At 35.7% G+C, this 15,996-nt stretch overlaps 1 protein-coding gene across 10 annotated transcripts in view; it reads left to right on the plus strand.

Annotated features, from left to right (window-relative positions):
* LTBP1 (latent transforming growth factor beta binding protein 1) overlaps positions 1 to 15,996 on the plus strand; it is a 484,412-nt gene that overhangs the window by 381,330 nt on the left and 87,086 nt on the right. For 8 of the 10 annotated variants that reach the window (XM_069072171.1, XM_069072175.1, XM_069072172.1 and 5 more), the window contains 3 exons: positions 3,488 to 3,610; positions 4,785 to 4,907; positions 9,251 to 9,373. In XM_069072171.1, the coding sequence (XP_068928272.1) occupies positions 3,488 to 3,610; positions 4,785 to 4,907; positions 9,251 to 9,373 (369 nt within the window). The remainder of the gene's footprint in view (positions 1 to 3,487; positions 3,611 to 4,784; positions 4,908 to 9,250; positions 9,374 to 15,996) is intronic. The other 2 variants (XM_069072174.1, XM_069072179.1) reach the window with 1 other exon arrangement.

Raw genomic sequence — 15,996 nt, forward strand, 5'->3', positions numbered from 1 at the left:
GTATCACTCCAAGAAACTTTAAATGATTAACCTGAAAAAGAAAAAACTTAGGGGGAACGTGAGCTTTCTTTCTAAGTATTTAATGTAGTGTCACATGAATGCAGAATTTGGCTTATTTTATTTGTTGTAATGGAGAGAGGGTTAAATTTCAACTTATCCTGAGAAAAAGCTTCCTAATAATTCAAGCTGTCCAGAAATGGGCTGCTTTTGTGTTTAATGAATTCCTCTTCCCTTGAACATCTTCAAATCAAGGCATATACTTACCATATTGCCAAGGAAATTTAAGTGCTTAGTAGATGCCTTTTTCATACATTCATTCATTCAAACCTAGATGACTACTTATCAGGGATCTTGTAGAGATAGGAATCATAATAGATGTCGTTTGTGGTGTCTTCTAGCTCTGAGAGTCTATGACTGAATAGAATTATTCATTATTGTGCCTACCCAACACATTTCTTTCAAAGTAGAAACTTGAGGGGTGGCTAGGTGGCACAGTAAATAGAGCACTGATCCTGGATTCAGGAGGACCTGAGTTCAAATCCAGCCTCAAACACTTAACATTTACTAGCTGTGTGACCTTGGGCAAGTCATTTAACCCCATTTGCCCTGCCTTCCCCCCTCCAAAAAGTGAAAAAAAAGTGGAAACTTTTATTCATTAAACATAGGAAGCATCTATTTTAGTTTGCCTAAGAGAGAAAACAAATACGTTTTCATTGGTAGCCTTGAACTACTTCAGTTTTTTTTTTTAATAAATGCTACTGAAGTTTGTTCTTAGGAAGAGGAAAAAAATGAATAATTTTTATCTGAGAAAGAAGGGTGATGAGCTGAATTTCCTTAGTGCCTCAGTGAGTTTTAGTATGTTCAGTGCTTTGTGTGGTAAATTAACTCTTTCAGTATAATAGTAATATTCTGAATTAAACTCCAGTGGTATGAAAGAGTTACTTCTCTTGATGATGTCAATTTTCTCATAAGAGGTAGAGGGAAAAATCAGGTGCTTTTTTCCTGTATGCCTTTATTTCTTCTTAAAGCTATCCCTTACTACTTATTCCTAATGTACTCATATTCACTTTGTCACTACCTGTATCTCCAAGACAATATTCACAGCACCAACAGTGACTATGAATATGATAGCATAGTTCTGAATCTCAAAATATAACAAACTCTCCACATAGAAGACAGAAGCAAAACATTTATTCAGATACCAGAAAACCAAATCCCAACACTAGAAAACTGATTCCATCACAGCAACAAAGTTAATACATATTATCCCCACAGGGAGCAACACCATCCCAAAATCTTCCCACAAACACTCACAAGCCTAGCTGTCTCCATGCTTGCATCCTCTGTCTCCCACCATGCTAATTGCTCTGACTCCCAGTTTCCTCTCAGCTCTGCTCCACCTTTCAGCAAACTCCTCCCAATACAGGTTCCATGTGATTACATTCAGCCTATTAAGAGGCAGTGAAGATCTTCATATTCCCTTAGATTCTATTAAGGGGCTGGGAAGATCTTCATATTGCCATTACCATTACACTATCCTTTATTCTTCAGTCCTTTGAAATCAAGATTCCACTCCCACCCCTCTAGGAAACTCTTTGTGTGTGTGTATATGTATCTGTGTGTCTTTGTGTGTGTCTGTGTGTGTGAACAAAGAGAAAGGATTTATTAAGTGATAATTATGTGCTAGGTACTGAGTTTATCACTGGGGAAGCAAATATAAGTAAGCAAGTCCATTCCCTCAAGAAGCCTAGTTTCTAATGGAGTAAGACAACATTTAAAGGAGTGCAAGAAAATGGTGGTTGGAAATTGAAGTGGAGAGCTCGGCTATGTAGGAAAAGGCCAAAAGTTTACATATCAGAGCTTGGGAATGCCAGGAGCAAAGTCCAAGGCTCTGGTTGGAAGAAGATGAGGATGGCCAAGAGCAGAAGAAATGACATTGAGATGATTAGAAAGTTGTTTGGGTAGTCTTGGTCTTCCAATAAGGTAGGGCAAAAGCTCACATAATACAGCTGAGTAACCCATGGAATGCAGGCTACCTTGTGTCACTTTTGTGAACAATACTTTTCTTGTTTTAAAGTTTTCAGTGTGCTTTCTTACTTGTTATCTCATTTGATCTTAATAAACTTCTGAGGCAGGCTGAGCATGACTAATTAATAACATCATAGTTTATATTTATTAAAACATTGTGACATATTAAAAAGCTCATTATTTTGCCAAAAATATCCAAATTGATGGTTAGGACAGTCCTTTGTTTTGGACCCTTAGGGCCAGTGTGGCATAGTAGGTAAGATGTTTGACTGAGTTTAGAAGGACATTGATTTAATATTACTGCAAGTATTTTGCTAACACTGTGATCCTACATCAACAAGGCTCAATTTTTTCACTTATAAAATAGGTATAATAAAAAGCCACCTACCTCAGAATCAAATCACCTATGTGAGGATCAAATAGATGCTCTATATAAAGTATCCTGAAACCCTTAAAAGATTATGTGTCAACCACTACTAGTTGTATTTACAGCCTTAACTATATGTGACATTCTACAGAATACTTAAATAAAAGTTTCTCAGTATTTCTTTGTTTGAGCCCCCCATCAAATCATTTCTCTTTTTTCCTTTGAATTTCTTGCAGCCTTCCTCATACCAGTCACATTTTCTCCTTATTTTCCCTTTTAAAAGTGATTTTATTTTCCTTCTATGTAACTCACATTCTTCTATACTGTATCTTTATGTTCATAATAAAACAGAAACTTCTGTTCACTTTCATAGCTCTATCAATATTTATGTTTCTGGTACTCAAGTTTTTCTTTCACTACCTGATTTTATTCACCCCTGGTTTTATTCCTAGATGTTTTTTTGGCTTCTTTGTGCTCTTGAAACTCTGCCTTTCATGCAGTTCCTGAGGTCTAGGACTGCTTGTCATTTATACTTTCGTGTTCAAGGCTGTCTCCTGTCTTAAGAACTTAACATGTCCTGTTGAACATTTCTGACCTATCTTCTTTCTCTCCCAAGAGTTTCTGTGAGTGTGATCATACAGATTCTTAACTTGACTTAATTTTATTAACCTTACCTTTAATTTTTGCAATATTAAGTGAAGCTTTATATTTTGGTTAGTCAGTATACATTTATTAAATACCTACTGTATGCCACCCACTGTGTGAAGTGATTGTTAAGTACTATAACTGGAAATAAGTATTTCTATTCTTCAGTGTACTGTACAATGGTATATACTGGAACATGAAGATTGAGCTAGACAAGAAAGTGTCAGATTTATGTCTTTCCAAAGGTAGAAAGGTTGGCAGAGAAACTGGGATCCTTCTGAGATTTCTTTTTTCATCTGAGTGTGACACTCTGGACAATGGCATAGGTTCTAAGCTCTGAGGTTGATCTGGAAGACACTTTGTAGTCTGTCTAGCTGCCTAATGAAATGGTTAACTGTTTAGCCAAGGAGTCTGGTTTAAAACATTTACCTGTCTTTTTATTTACAGATATTGATGAATGTCAGCGTGGTAACCTCTGCACACATGGGCAGTGCCAAAACACAGAGGGTTCATTCAAGTGTACCTGTGGAAAAGGGTATCATCTGTCTGCAGCAAAAGACCAATGTGAAGGTAGGAGTATGGCATAAGGATATTAACAAAACTTATCTTAATTACAAACTTTCTGAAAAGTCTCCTAAAGACATGTAGCTGTCACTATGTCTAAGGAGATCACACAAAGCTGCTACATTAGCAAGAAGGAATTATGAAAATCACTTTTTTTGGCAGAGAATTGAGTACAGTACTGTGAAAAAGCCTCAAATGTGAATAATATTGCTCTTAGAAGGTTTTAGGTGGTTTCATAGTTTTGAATAATATCAGGAATTAAGAAAAGCCGTGTTCTCTATATAATATAGATTTATATATTACAAAATATTACATATAATATGTAATTTTACAAAATATATAAAATTATATAAAATATATTTAATAAAATAATAAAGATTTAAAATTGATCCATTAAATTCATCATATATATGTAGGATTATATGTGCATATGCAAATGTGATATGTAAGAACACTCAGGGCCATATATAAGTATTTTAGAGATGTAGAACTGAAACCCAAAGAAAATGAGTTGCTCTAGTTACTGTCCAAATAAGCAAGTAGCCACTCCTGCTTTCCCACTTAAAACTCCAGAACAACATAAACTCCTTGAAGGCAAGGACTATTCGACTTACCATAATCCTTGGCACTTAGTAGGCTCTTAATAAATGTTTTCAGATCGATTAATTATTGATTTAATCCTGTTTATTAACTTGTTAAATGTCCTTTTTATTTAGAGCATTGGCCTTAGTATAGTTAGGCAAAGTCACTTTCTATAAAACCATAAAATTATGGATTCTTCCCTTTAAGAAGTTTGAGATAGAGTTAGAAAAATAAAAATGGAGTAATATGAAATATTTCTAAACATTCATTTGGAAAGACAATACAGAAGTGCTAAGGGAACTCTGGGACTATAGAATACACGCAGTGAGTCACTTGTCACTTATAGCTTGAACACCTTGGTTAAATAGATGCAGAATTCAACAAGCAGTAATAGAATATTTTGAGGGTTTTTTTTTTTCCATTGCAAGATAGATTTTCCTCTTAAGAGATTTCAATTCACAGAAAGTTCCTGCTGAAAATTGCAAGTTGAATTATCAAAGGTATGGTAGAACAATTACTGAAATAAGCTATTTGTTTACATGAATGATAAAAGTACTTTTTAAAAGCACTGCCTCATAGATTTAATTTTGGTTCACAGATATTGACGAATGTGAGCACCGCCATCTGTGCACAAATGGACAATGTAGAAATACAGAAGGATCTTTCAGGTGCTTATGTGATCAGGGTTACAGAGCATCTGCAGTAGGAGACCATTGTGAAGGTGAGGACTTGGCTGTGGAATGTGATCCTTACATAGAACTTTAGAACTCTAAGAACTTCAAATTCTAAATTACTTATTTCATAGTTGAAATTGAAGCTCTGAGAGGCAAAATGATTTCTAAATATTACGTAAGAAGATTACGGTAGAGCTGAGACTATGTCTCAAGCTTCGTGGCTTTTAGTCCTTTGTTTTTTCTACTACTCAAGCTGCTGTGTAATAGAGTTACTTCAACAGAAGAGAGAAATCAGGGTAGCTCTTCTTAGTTACAAAATAGTTAGAAAAGGGCTGAGGTTGAAAAATGAATTTCTAATACCAGAAATCAGAAAAAGCACACATCAATGTAAAAATTTGTCTTGTAAGTCAGAATCACCAAATTTTAAAATTGGAAGGGAATTTCATAAGCATTCAGTTCATCCCATACCAAAACAAGTATGCCTAATACAACTCCACTTAACATTCCTCTCCCCCTCACCATCCCAAGTCATCATCCAACTTTCACTTGGATCATATCCTTCAGCGACAGAGAATCCATTACCTTTCAAGGCAGCCACTTTCATTCTTGGACACCTCTAATTACTATCAAGTTTTTTTCTTGCCTCAGTTCTAAATTGCATCTTGGCAACTTCTGCCCTTTCTTCTAGTTCTTCCTTGTGGGGCCAAATAGAATACATCTCAGCACATTACTGGTTTTAAGAGTATGAAGACAGTGACCATGTTCCTCTTGAATCTTCTCTCTAGTGTAGGCTAAATGTCTCCATTTTTTTTTCATCTAATCCTTGTATGGCACTGGGCCCAATGCCTTTCATACAGTTCTGGTAGTTCCACTATATAATCTCTCTTACTTGCTAATATCTTTTATACAATGAAGTATCTAGAAGTGAACACAAAATTTTAGATGTTGTCTGAGTAGTACAGCTTATGGGATTTGATCACCTTTTACCTGGAAGCTATTATACCTGTCTTAATTCAGCCTACAATTTTATTAGCCTTTTAGCTATTGTACCATGGTATTGACTCATATGGAACCTACATTCCATGAAAGCCTCAAGATCTTTTCATAAAAATTGCTCTCATACCATGCTTTCCCTCATCTTGTATTTGTGAAGTCAGTTTATTGAATCTAAGTCTTAGATTTACATTTATTCCTGTCAAATTTCATTTTGCTTAATTTTGTCTAGTTTTCTAACCCCTCAGGATTGTTTTTGTATCCTAACTATCTTGGTTCTGCCTAACCTTTTAGCACTAATTTTCTCTGAAGCTCAGTTTGTTTATTGATTTTTGGTATAAGCTTCTTGAAATTACTATTTGGGAAATGCCAATGGTTGCTACAATGCTATTGGTCAGTTTATTTGCATAAACTAGTTTTCTTAGAAGTTTTTTTAGAGAGGGAAGTAGGTTTGGTGTGTGGAATTACATTCTTTTACAGCATAACAAAAATAGTTAAGGATATAAAGAAATAAACTTGCTACCAAGTCCACTGCTCTGACCCCAGAAGGTTAATGGGTCACATAAAGGCTAACGCTCTGATAATGAACTACCACTAGATGGGGATCTTTCTATGTTTTGTGATTTGAAGAGTTGAACTGTATTAATCTCCTTATTCAAAAGCCTAGATATTTGAACCCCAAAATAATTCATGAAACCTCAAACTATGACATTGTAAAATCAGTCTTACTCTTTGTTATCAAAATAGAACAAAGAACCACAATCAGAATTAAACTTTTATGGGAAGTTACCTTTTACATAATGTTTATTAAATAAGAGAAACTTAAATGCAATCAGATACCTTTGTCTTGCATGTCATTCCTGTTTCTTTACCTATATAAACAGATTTGGTTTTCTCACAGCTATGTAGTGCAGAGATAGTAACACAAATTTTGGAGTCGAAGGAGTCAAGTTCAAAGCCTACCTGTAGTTGGAGGTGTGATGGTAGAGTAGAAAGATTGTTGCCTTTGTTGTCAAAGAATCTGGGTTCAAATCTATTTTACAATGGAAAAACCATTGTCTTTGGAGTCAGAAGACTTTAATTCAAATGTTGGTTTTATTACTTAATGACTCTGTAAGCTTGGGTAATTATTTAATGTCTCTGGGCCTCAGTTTTTACTACTAATGCATATACTACTGATCCCATATGGAGTCATGACCTATAATTTAAGAAGCACTAAAGGGATTGCAAGTGGAAAAAATTGAAGAAGCCCTGCATTAGATAACCTCTAAGATTCTTTCTATCCTATACAGTATCTGTAATCCTACAATTTCCTATGAAAACTTAGGGAAGACTTTTGGTCTCATTTTTCTCATATAAAATGAAAGAGTTGGACTAGAATAGTCAAGTTGCCTTCCATGAATTTTCAGTTCCCTCTGAAGCTCTGCCAATGGATCACAAACACTTGATAATTTCTTCCAAGCTTGAGAGGCTTCTGGTAGTAAACTGGTAAAGGACTTGTTTGCTGTTTGAGGGCCAGCCTAGATGAGGATAGAGAAAATTGCCACCTCCATTGTTTTCATTATGTCCAATTTGCTTTTTGTTGGCATGGTGATTCTAAAAGAAATTGAGAAAATAACCAAAATCTAATTCTGTTTTGATTATGTTAAGAAAGCTTGACTTTAAACTGATTCTCATGTTCTACTATTTTTTTCAGGGTCTGGCTTTTTCTACCTCCTGTGAGCTTAGAACAGCCTTACTTATGTTAGCATGTTACACTGTTTGTGTTTTAATCTGTTTACCTCCCAAACAGAACAGAAAAGATTGAGACAATTGATGCCAAGTTTTCTCTAATCTTCATTATTTTACCTCTTAGGTAGTTCAGTGGACAGTGTCCTGAGTTCAAATTCTGTCTCCCACATTTGCGTAACTGTATGACCTTGTGCGAGTCACTTAACCTCTACATAAAATGAGTGGGTTGAACTTTAAGTTCCTTTCCAGATCTAAATTTGTGATCCTATCATCCCTTGTGTTTTCCTCCTAATCGGGGATAACTTTTTTTTAATGAGAATAAACTTCCACCAATCACCTACTTTCAAAAGGGAATCTTTATTTTATAAGTCCTCCATCTTTAACCTGCCACTTTTAAGCAAACACAATTAGCTTTTGAAGAGCTTAGGACAATGATTTCACCTAACAGAGACCCTGAAGAAAGATTTTCAACAGAAAGAGATGCTGAGGGAAATCATTCCAGGTGAAGAGAACAGTGTGAATATAAAAGTATAGAAGCAGAAAAATAATGGATAATATCAGGGAATGATGTGCAGTTGCAGAATGTGGGAAGGGAAATAAAATGCAACAAGATTGGCCATGTAGTTTAGAGCCAGATTATAATGAATTGAATGCCACGTCAAGGAATTTTTATTTGATTTGATGAGAAGAGGAAGTGGAGAAGGTGGGAGGTTCTAATGGGAGACAACATGGCATTGTAGATAGAGGACCAGGCCTATATTCTGGAAGGCCAGAATTCAGATTCTACCTCTGATGCATAATTCATGTACTGATGGTACCACAAGTCCAGATCAATAAAAGGGAGACAGTTAAGGGTTTTGAGCATAGGGATAATGTGAGCAGGTAGGCATTAGGACTCATGACATGGTTAAGCATTAGGATTCATGATATGGTTAAGCATTAGGCTTGGTTGGGAATGATAAACTAGAGGTAAAAGACCAATCAGGAAGGTATAAAAATGGTTTTAGGAAGAGTGAAGGCTCAAGCCATGGCAGCAATGTGAATATCTCTGCAAAGGACATTTTCAGACAATTGTACCATCCAGTATTTCTCTCTTCCAGTTCCTTTTTTGATCAAATTTGTAAATAATGTTATTTCTTCTCTTGTCCTATTGAATTACTATTTACTTTTTGAATTATTATTTAACTTGTCTTTCCAGATAAATTTTGAGGCTTTAAACTCAGGGATTTAATGTCTTAATATTCCATTTTTTGCCTTTGATGCATATTACATTATACTCAAAATATTTCTTGATCATTTGATCTAAGATTTTACAATGCATTTTTATTTCATATAAGAATCATCATCATAAATTATGTAACCAAGTTAGCCATTGCTAGTTATATAATCCCAGTTTTTTATTTATTTCCTGTTTGTTAATGGAAATTGCAGAGATAGTCTTTAAAAATTTTTTGCCAAAAGCCAAGCTGTTTCGAAGGTGTATCATTATTTAGATGAAAAGATCCAAAAATGAAAACACTCTCATCCACTTATCCAAAAATCACATTTGATAAATGATATATGCTATAATTTACATAATTTGGGGATTTAAAATAAAGGAAAACAATGTCACAAACTTTCCTCTTATTGCCTGTATAAGTTATTTTGGCTCTTGCTTGGATTTCAGATATCAATGAATGCTTGGAGGACAGCAGTGTTTGTCAGGGAGGAGACTGCACTAATACGGAAGGTTCTTATGAATGTACTTGTTCCAGTGGCTTCCAGCTAATTAATAAGAAAGAGTGTCAAGGTACTATTTTGTTATGAAATTTATTTTGTTCATGTTTCTTAGCTTCTCCAGTGTTTCCCGGTCATGATCTAACACTGTACTATTTTATTTACTTTTGTTACTTTGGGTTAGTTTATCTCAGGCTTACTTTTATCTCTAAATCTTACTTATTTGTTTATAAATCAGCTTTGTCAATACAGATTATTCATATGGTTCCTTCCCAAGATTCTGTCACCTATAGTATGTGTTGATTACACTCATTCACTCAAGGACTTTGATTCACCCCTTACTTTTTAAGTCTTCCATTGACATGCATGCCCCCACCTTCTCTGGTGGAGCAAATGTCCCTTTTCTTGAATGCCACCATTTGTCCAATATCTACCTACCATTTCTCTGAGAATTACAGCTTCTCAAATAATTTTGTCCTAAATTTTGCCCATTACTCCTCTAATTTATAATTTTATTATTTCTTAAAATAATTTTACATTCATAATCATATTTAAGCCTCACAATAATCATGTGATTAAGACAGGGAAGAGATTGTCTCCATTTTTTACTTTATCCATTCATATAATTTGTTTTTCTGCACAGAAGTGCACAAATCAAATGAAAGCCATATCAGTCTTTCCTGTCCTTTGACATTTCTTCCATTGTTATTGAAATGTTATCACTTGAATTTTTGTTTAATTTGTCTTGTCTCCATAGATAAACCCTAAGTTTAATGAACAGAGGAACCACTTTATAAATAAAGACACAAAGATACATTGAGGCTATATGACAACATGGCATGGGGGAAAAGGAACTTATTGGGAAATAGGAGTCTTGGGTTTTAATAGCCATAGTTCTACTATTACCAAACTCTGTCACCTTGGGCAAGTCACTGCAACTCTACGTCTCAGTTCTCTCATCTGGAAATGAAGGGGTTAGAAAGATGAACTCTTCCTGCTCTAACAAGCAACGATTCTTTGACTTGATCAGAATTGAGTCTGTGACTCAGTGCTGGGCCCAAGAATAGCGAATAGATTTTTTTTTTTTTAAGCAATCGGGGTTAAGTAACTTTCTCAAGGTTACATGGCCAGTTATTTCTGGGTGTGGTGCTAAGTATCTGAGCCCGGATTCAATCCCCAGGTCATCCCGACAGTGGAGCCGGTGCTCTTACTCACTGAGCCACCTGGCCGCCCCTACAGGAATAGATCTTTTGACTCCTAATGCAACACCTTAAAATCATTCCTCCATTTCCCTCAAACCTGTCCCATATTTTTCACCCTAAAAATTTACTGTAATATTTAATTTTATGTTGTATATGTTTTTTGTTATTTTGATTCTTTTAAACCTCATAACATACCATTAGAAATATAATTATGTTGAATGTCTTCTTATTGCCACATTGTAACAGACATGGATGGTTTTCATTCAAGATAGCCATATGTTCTCTAATAGCATTTACTTGGAGGCAGAGGGTTGTGTCTACCCTCTTATACATATTTGAATAATAACATAACTAACTTATATTTCAATCAGTAGCAAGAAATAATATTGAAAATATCTACTGTGAGCTTTGTACTGTAGCCCTAATCGACCTTTCAAGACCTGTTATACGTTACTTCTCTTCACTCCTGGGCAAACTGGCTTTCTTGTTATTCCTCATATGTTACTCTGATTCTTTTTCCTTTGCTTTTGTACTAGTTGTTCCCATGCCCATAATGTACTTCCTTCCTCTTCAGTTACACATTATAACATCCCTCAATTCCTTTAAGACTCATCTCAAGTTCTATTCTCTAGTCTTTTCCTATTGACCCATCTGCTGGCGACCTCTCTCCCTAATCTAACTTGCTTCTATTTCATGGAACAAGAGGCCCATCCCAGGTGAAGCTCATCTTCTAACTCAAATCTTGATTGACACCATCTCCGTCTGCTTCCTCTCCCCTTTGATTTAAGGGCTAACTTCTCCCAAGGCCTTCCATTATAAAGGACAGAACCTGGACTTCTGATCTCACTCCAATCAGTTGGTTTCATCTCTGTAAGATACCCCCAGTGTCATCCACTTCCCACCTCATTTCCCTAGCTCCTTTTCTGTGTTGTCTCTTCCCATTAGATTGTAAGCTCCTTGAGAGCAGAGCCAGTCTTCTTTAATAATCTTATCCCCAATCTTAGTAGTGCCTGACACATGGTAGGTGCTTAATAAATGATTTTTTTTGTTATTCTTTATATACTTATATGTATACATGATAGATTTAGAACTGGAAGAGAACTTCTGGGGCACTTTGAGTCCAGTTCCCTCTTGTTTTACACATACTGAAATGGAGGCACAGACAGGTTAAGTGACTTGCCCAGTCACACAGCTAGTAATTGTCTGAGGTGGGATTTCTTTCAATAGCATGTAAACTTGTTGAGTGCAAAGAATGTTTTCATTTTTGTCTTTGTGGCCCTAGTGTCTAGCACAGGGCCTGATTCTTAAGAAATTCTTGTTGAAATTAATTGTGTTCAAGACATTGTGCTAAGTGCTAGGGATTTAAAGAAAGTATAAAATATGGGGGGGGGGAGGGTTTGCCTTCAGGGTGCTTACAGTCTTTCCAAACTACTTTTGACAGATATCCCAAGAATAAAATATAAGACTGTGCTCCTTGTTGAACTTTCACCAGTGTTTTTTATGAATTCCATATAACATTTGCTGTGATTCTAGATTAAAATTACTACTTCCATCTTTCCAAGTCTTCAGACAAATTGCATTGGTTTTAAAATAATAGAGTGGTTGTAAATTTACATGAATATATTTTCAGGCATGCTTTGACATTTTAACAATATGAACATGAGTTTAGACAGAAATGCCAAGAAATACAGAGCCCAAATCTTATTTCTATTGTAACTTGTGCAGCACACTGAGCTTGGGGCATGGCACGTTTCTTGTTCTCCACTACCTACCTCTGCTAAGTGTGTTCTCTCTCTCTCTCTCTCTCTCTCTCTCTCTCTCTCTTTCTCTCCCCCTCCCTCTCCCCATTTCCCTCATTCCCTTTCTCCATCTTCCTCTCCCTCTTCCTCTCCTCTTTGTTCAATAAACTTTTCTCATTTGAGGTTCATTCAACCCCATTCAACTATATTTTCTATTCCTCTCTGTTCTTCAAAATCAAATCAATTCAATTGAATTCCATAAACATTTGTTAAGTACTGTCTAGTAACTTTGTATAGTCCTTTTTACCATCAGTCATTTGCAGAATATATATTCTATTACAGTTTTAAATTTAGTAGGAAATTTCAATCATTTGTCGTCTCACCATCTTCTTTTATTATTCTTATCTCACTTAGGCAAGTAGATGGCACAGGGTACAGCAATGAACTTTCAGTCAGGAAGATCTGAGTTCATATCTTTTCCTATTCCCTGGATATGGTGGTAGAGGATTAAAATCCCTCTTACTAGGGTTGCTGAGGCTGGTAGATCCTTTGGGTTTGGGAGTTCTGAGCTACCATAAAACTGAACCTGACAGGGTGTCCATACTAAGTTTGATACCAATATGGTAGGCTGTCAAGAGTGTGTGTTGTCAGGAAGGGGACCACCAGGCTTACTAAGGAGATGCAATGGCCCCACTCAGAAATGGAACCGCAGGTCCAAATTCCCATGCTGAGAGAGAAGACTTCAGTCTCAATAAACAAACAAAAACACTTACAATCTGTGTGACCCTGGGCAAGTCACTTATCCTATCTCAGTCCTAGATTCCTCATCTGTAAAATGGAAACAATAATAGCAACTGCCCAATAGAGTTATGAGGATCTAATGAGATAACATATGTAAAGCATTTTTCAAACCTTCATGTGCTATGTAAATGCTTGTTCAGTCACTGTTCAGACACATCCAACTTTTCATGACTCCATTTAGAGTTTTCTTAGCAAAGATACTAGAGTGGTTTACCATATCCTCCTCTAGATCATTTTACATATGAAGAAATGGGGGTAAATTACTTGCCCAGGACACACAGCTATTAAGTGTCTTAGGCCAGATTTGAACTCAAGAAGATGAGTCTTCCTGTCTCCAGGCCCAGCACTCTATCCACTGTACCACCTAGCCACCATGTAAATGCTAGCTATTAATATTGTTAGGAACTTCAAGTCATTTTTAAACTTATGACAATTCTTTCCTATATTGGTTATTATTGAGTTCTAGAGTGGATTAATTTTCTACATGGAGAAATAAAATCAGATATGTTCAGAGCACATTAATTAGCTCAGATTTGTTAAAAGAGTAAACTTCTTCATGAATAGCAGATTGACTTCGCAGTTCTCTCCTATGTGAGGCTATGTTGTGGAGTGGATAGGTCAATCAATGAACCAAGAGTCAAGAAAATCCACTTTCTAGTTCTACATAGATATTTACTAGGTCTATGACCCTAGGCAAGTCTCTTAACCTCTCTGTGCCTCAATTACTGCATTTGTAAAATCAGAAACAATGCCTTTAATTGCTAAAATTACGGTTCATATTTTAAGAGTATTTTAACTGTCTCGTTAATAATGTGGTAGGTAAACTGAGATTCTCAATCTATTTGAGTTTCACATTTTGACTTAACTCAAGATTCTGTTATTCTGTGGAATCTGGGACTGCTGAATGAGACCCAACTTAAATACAGTCTGGTTTTTAGCTCAAAGCTACTAGCAAGACTCGTTTAGAAATACTTCAATAAGTGTAGCCCAAATTGAATGCATATGTTTCTCTAGATCAAGATATCCAGGCTGATCTTTGTTAGCAGTTTCCTGGAAAAACCCTGGGATTTCTTTTGCAGTTCCTGTCATCAAAATTTAAGAAAAAAATTTTTCAAGCTCATTGGCTAATTAATAACTTACAGAATTCTATGCCTGTTTTATCTAATTCTGAAATAGGTACACGAAGCTTTTAATGAACTATACTAAGGTGTAAGAAAAAGTCAAAGAAATAAGATCTAGGATAACTTTGTCAAGGGCCACTGGTAAAGGGTGGGGAACTTGGATTTGATCCATAAAACAATGAGAAACAAATTGAAATCTTTGAAAAAGGCACGTGGTGTAGTCAGTATGCTTGGAAGAAAACAAAAAAAAAATTAGCCAGTGCTTGGAGGAAGTGATGTTACCAGTAAGAATGAATTTGTAGTAGCCAAGGCAAAAGATTACCAGGGCTTGGGCTATGCTTTTCTAATAAAGATGAAAAGATAAAGGAGGATACAAGAGACTTTATAAAGGAGGAAGTGCTGAACTTTATCAGCAGGATGAGTATGTTGGGAAATAAACAGCGATAACTTGAAAATTGCTCTGTCCTTGTATTAATTGTCAGATAAATAGTACTTATGGTCATTTTATCATGGAAGGCTGGGTGGTGTAATGGAGAGAATCCGAGATATGGAATTAGACAACCTGGGTTTAAATCTCAGCTTTACTATTTAGTAATTATTTCTCCTTAGGTAAGTCACTTCCTCTGTAAGCCTCACATTCCTCATCTGTAATTTTAGGGTATTAGACTTTCTGATTACTAAGCTTCCTTTCAACTCTATATCCAATGATCTCCATGCAGTTGATTATAGGACAAGATTCTAAATCAGATATATTAACATCCTAATCTTAGCCACATAATTTGAGACATATGAAACAGCTGATATAGGATACTGTAAACAACTGGATGAAGCACAAATGTCTCAGGGCAAATATGTTTTTGTTATCTGAGCACGGAGATTTATATGCTTCTTGTGTACAGGAGAAAAATAAGGGACCAAGGTTATATGTTGGTCTTTAGGAGATAACAGTTAATGGGAGGTATTTGACATAAAGATAGTATTCTCATGGTGTTGCCAGTGATATTAGAGATTGATTTGATGATAGATTGAGATACATCATTTCAAAAGTTGTAAAGAGGTTGAGAAAGGTTAAGATGGAGAAACATTTTTTTGGACTTGAAAATAAGGAGCCCTTCACTGACTATATAGTAAGAGTGGCTTCTCTCTTAAGGACAGAGGTCCTTAACCTGAGGTCCATAGACCCAAAAGGGGTATGTGGATAGATTTCAGGGTATCCACTGTGAGCTTGGATGGGCAGGAAATCCCTTCTTTTTTACAAACATTTAACTAAAATTAATATTTCCCTTAAGTAGGAATAAGGTCAACAGATGTGGACATGATTTTCGCTAGGGACCCACAACACAAAAAAGTTAAGACCCTTGCTGTAGAATAAAATACAACCTCCTCTCTTTGGTATTTAAAGTCCTTTCTACTCTTGCTCCAGTCTAATTTTTCAGATTGATTGCATATTATTCTTCATACCCTCTGAATTTCAACCCAGCTAGCCTACTTGTTATACATTCTGCCCAACATTCCATTCCCTACCTCCAGCCTCAGCACAAGTAGTCCCCCATACCAGGAATTCTCTCTATTCTAATTTTTCTTTTTGAAATTCATAGTTCCTTTCAAGGATTGAATGTCACCTTTTTTCAAGAACCTTTCATTATTCCCCTAGTTTTTAGTGCTCTCTACCCCGAAATTGTTTTGTATTTATAAATCGTGCATATATTTTCTGTGCACATATTGTTTTCCCCAGCAGAGTGTAAACTTCTCAGAAGTATGGAATGTCTTATTTTTTGTATCCTGAGTGCAAATGTAGTGCTTGGCAGTAGGCAATCAGTAAGTATTTAATGA

This window comes from Petaurus breviceps, unplaced genomic scaffold, assembly GCF_028583685.1.
Source record: "Petaurus breviceps papuanus isolate PSGF00001 unplaced genomic scaffold, PetGlider_PUasm1.0 90845, whole genome shotgun sequence".
Classification (NCBI taxonomy): Eukaryota; Metazoa; Chordata; class Mammalia; order Diprotodontia; family Petauridae; genus Petaurus; species Petaurus breviceps.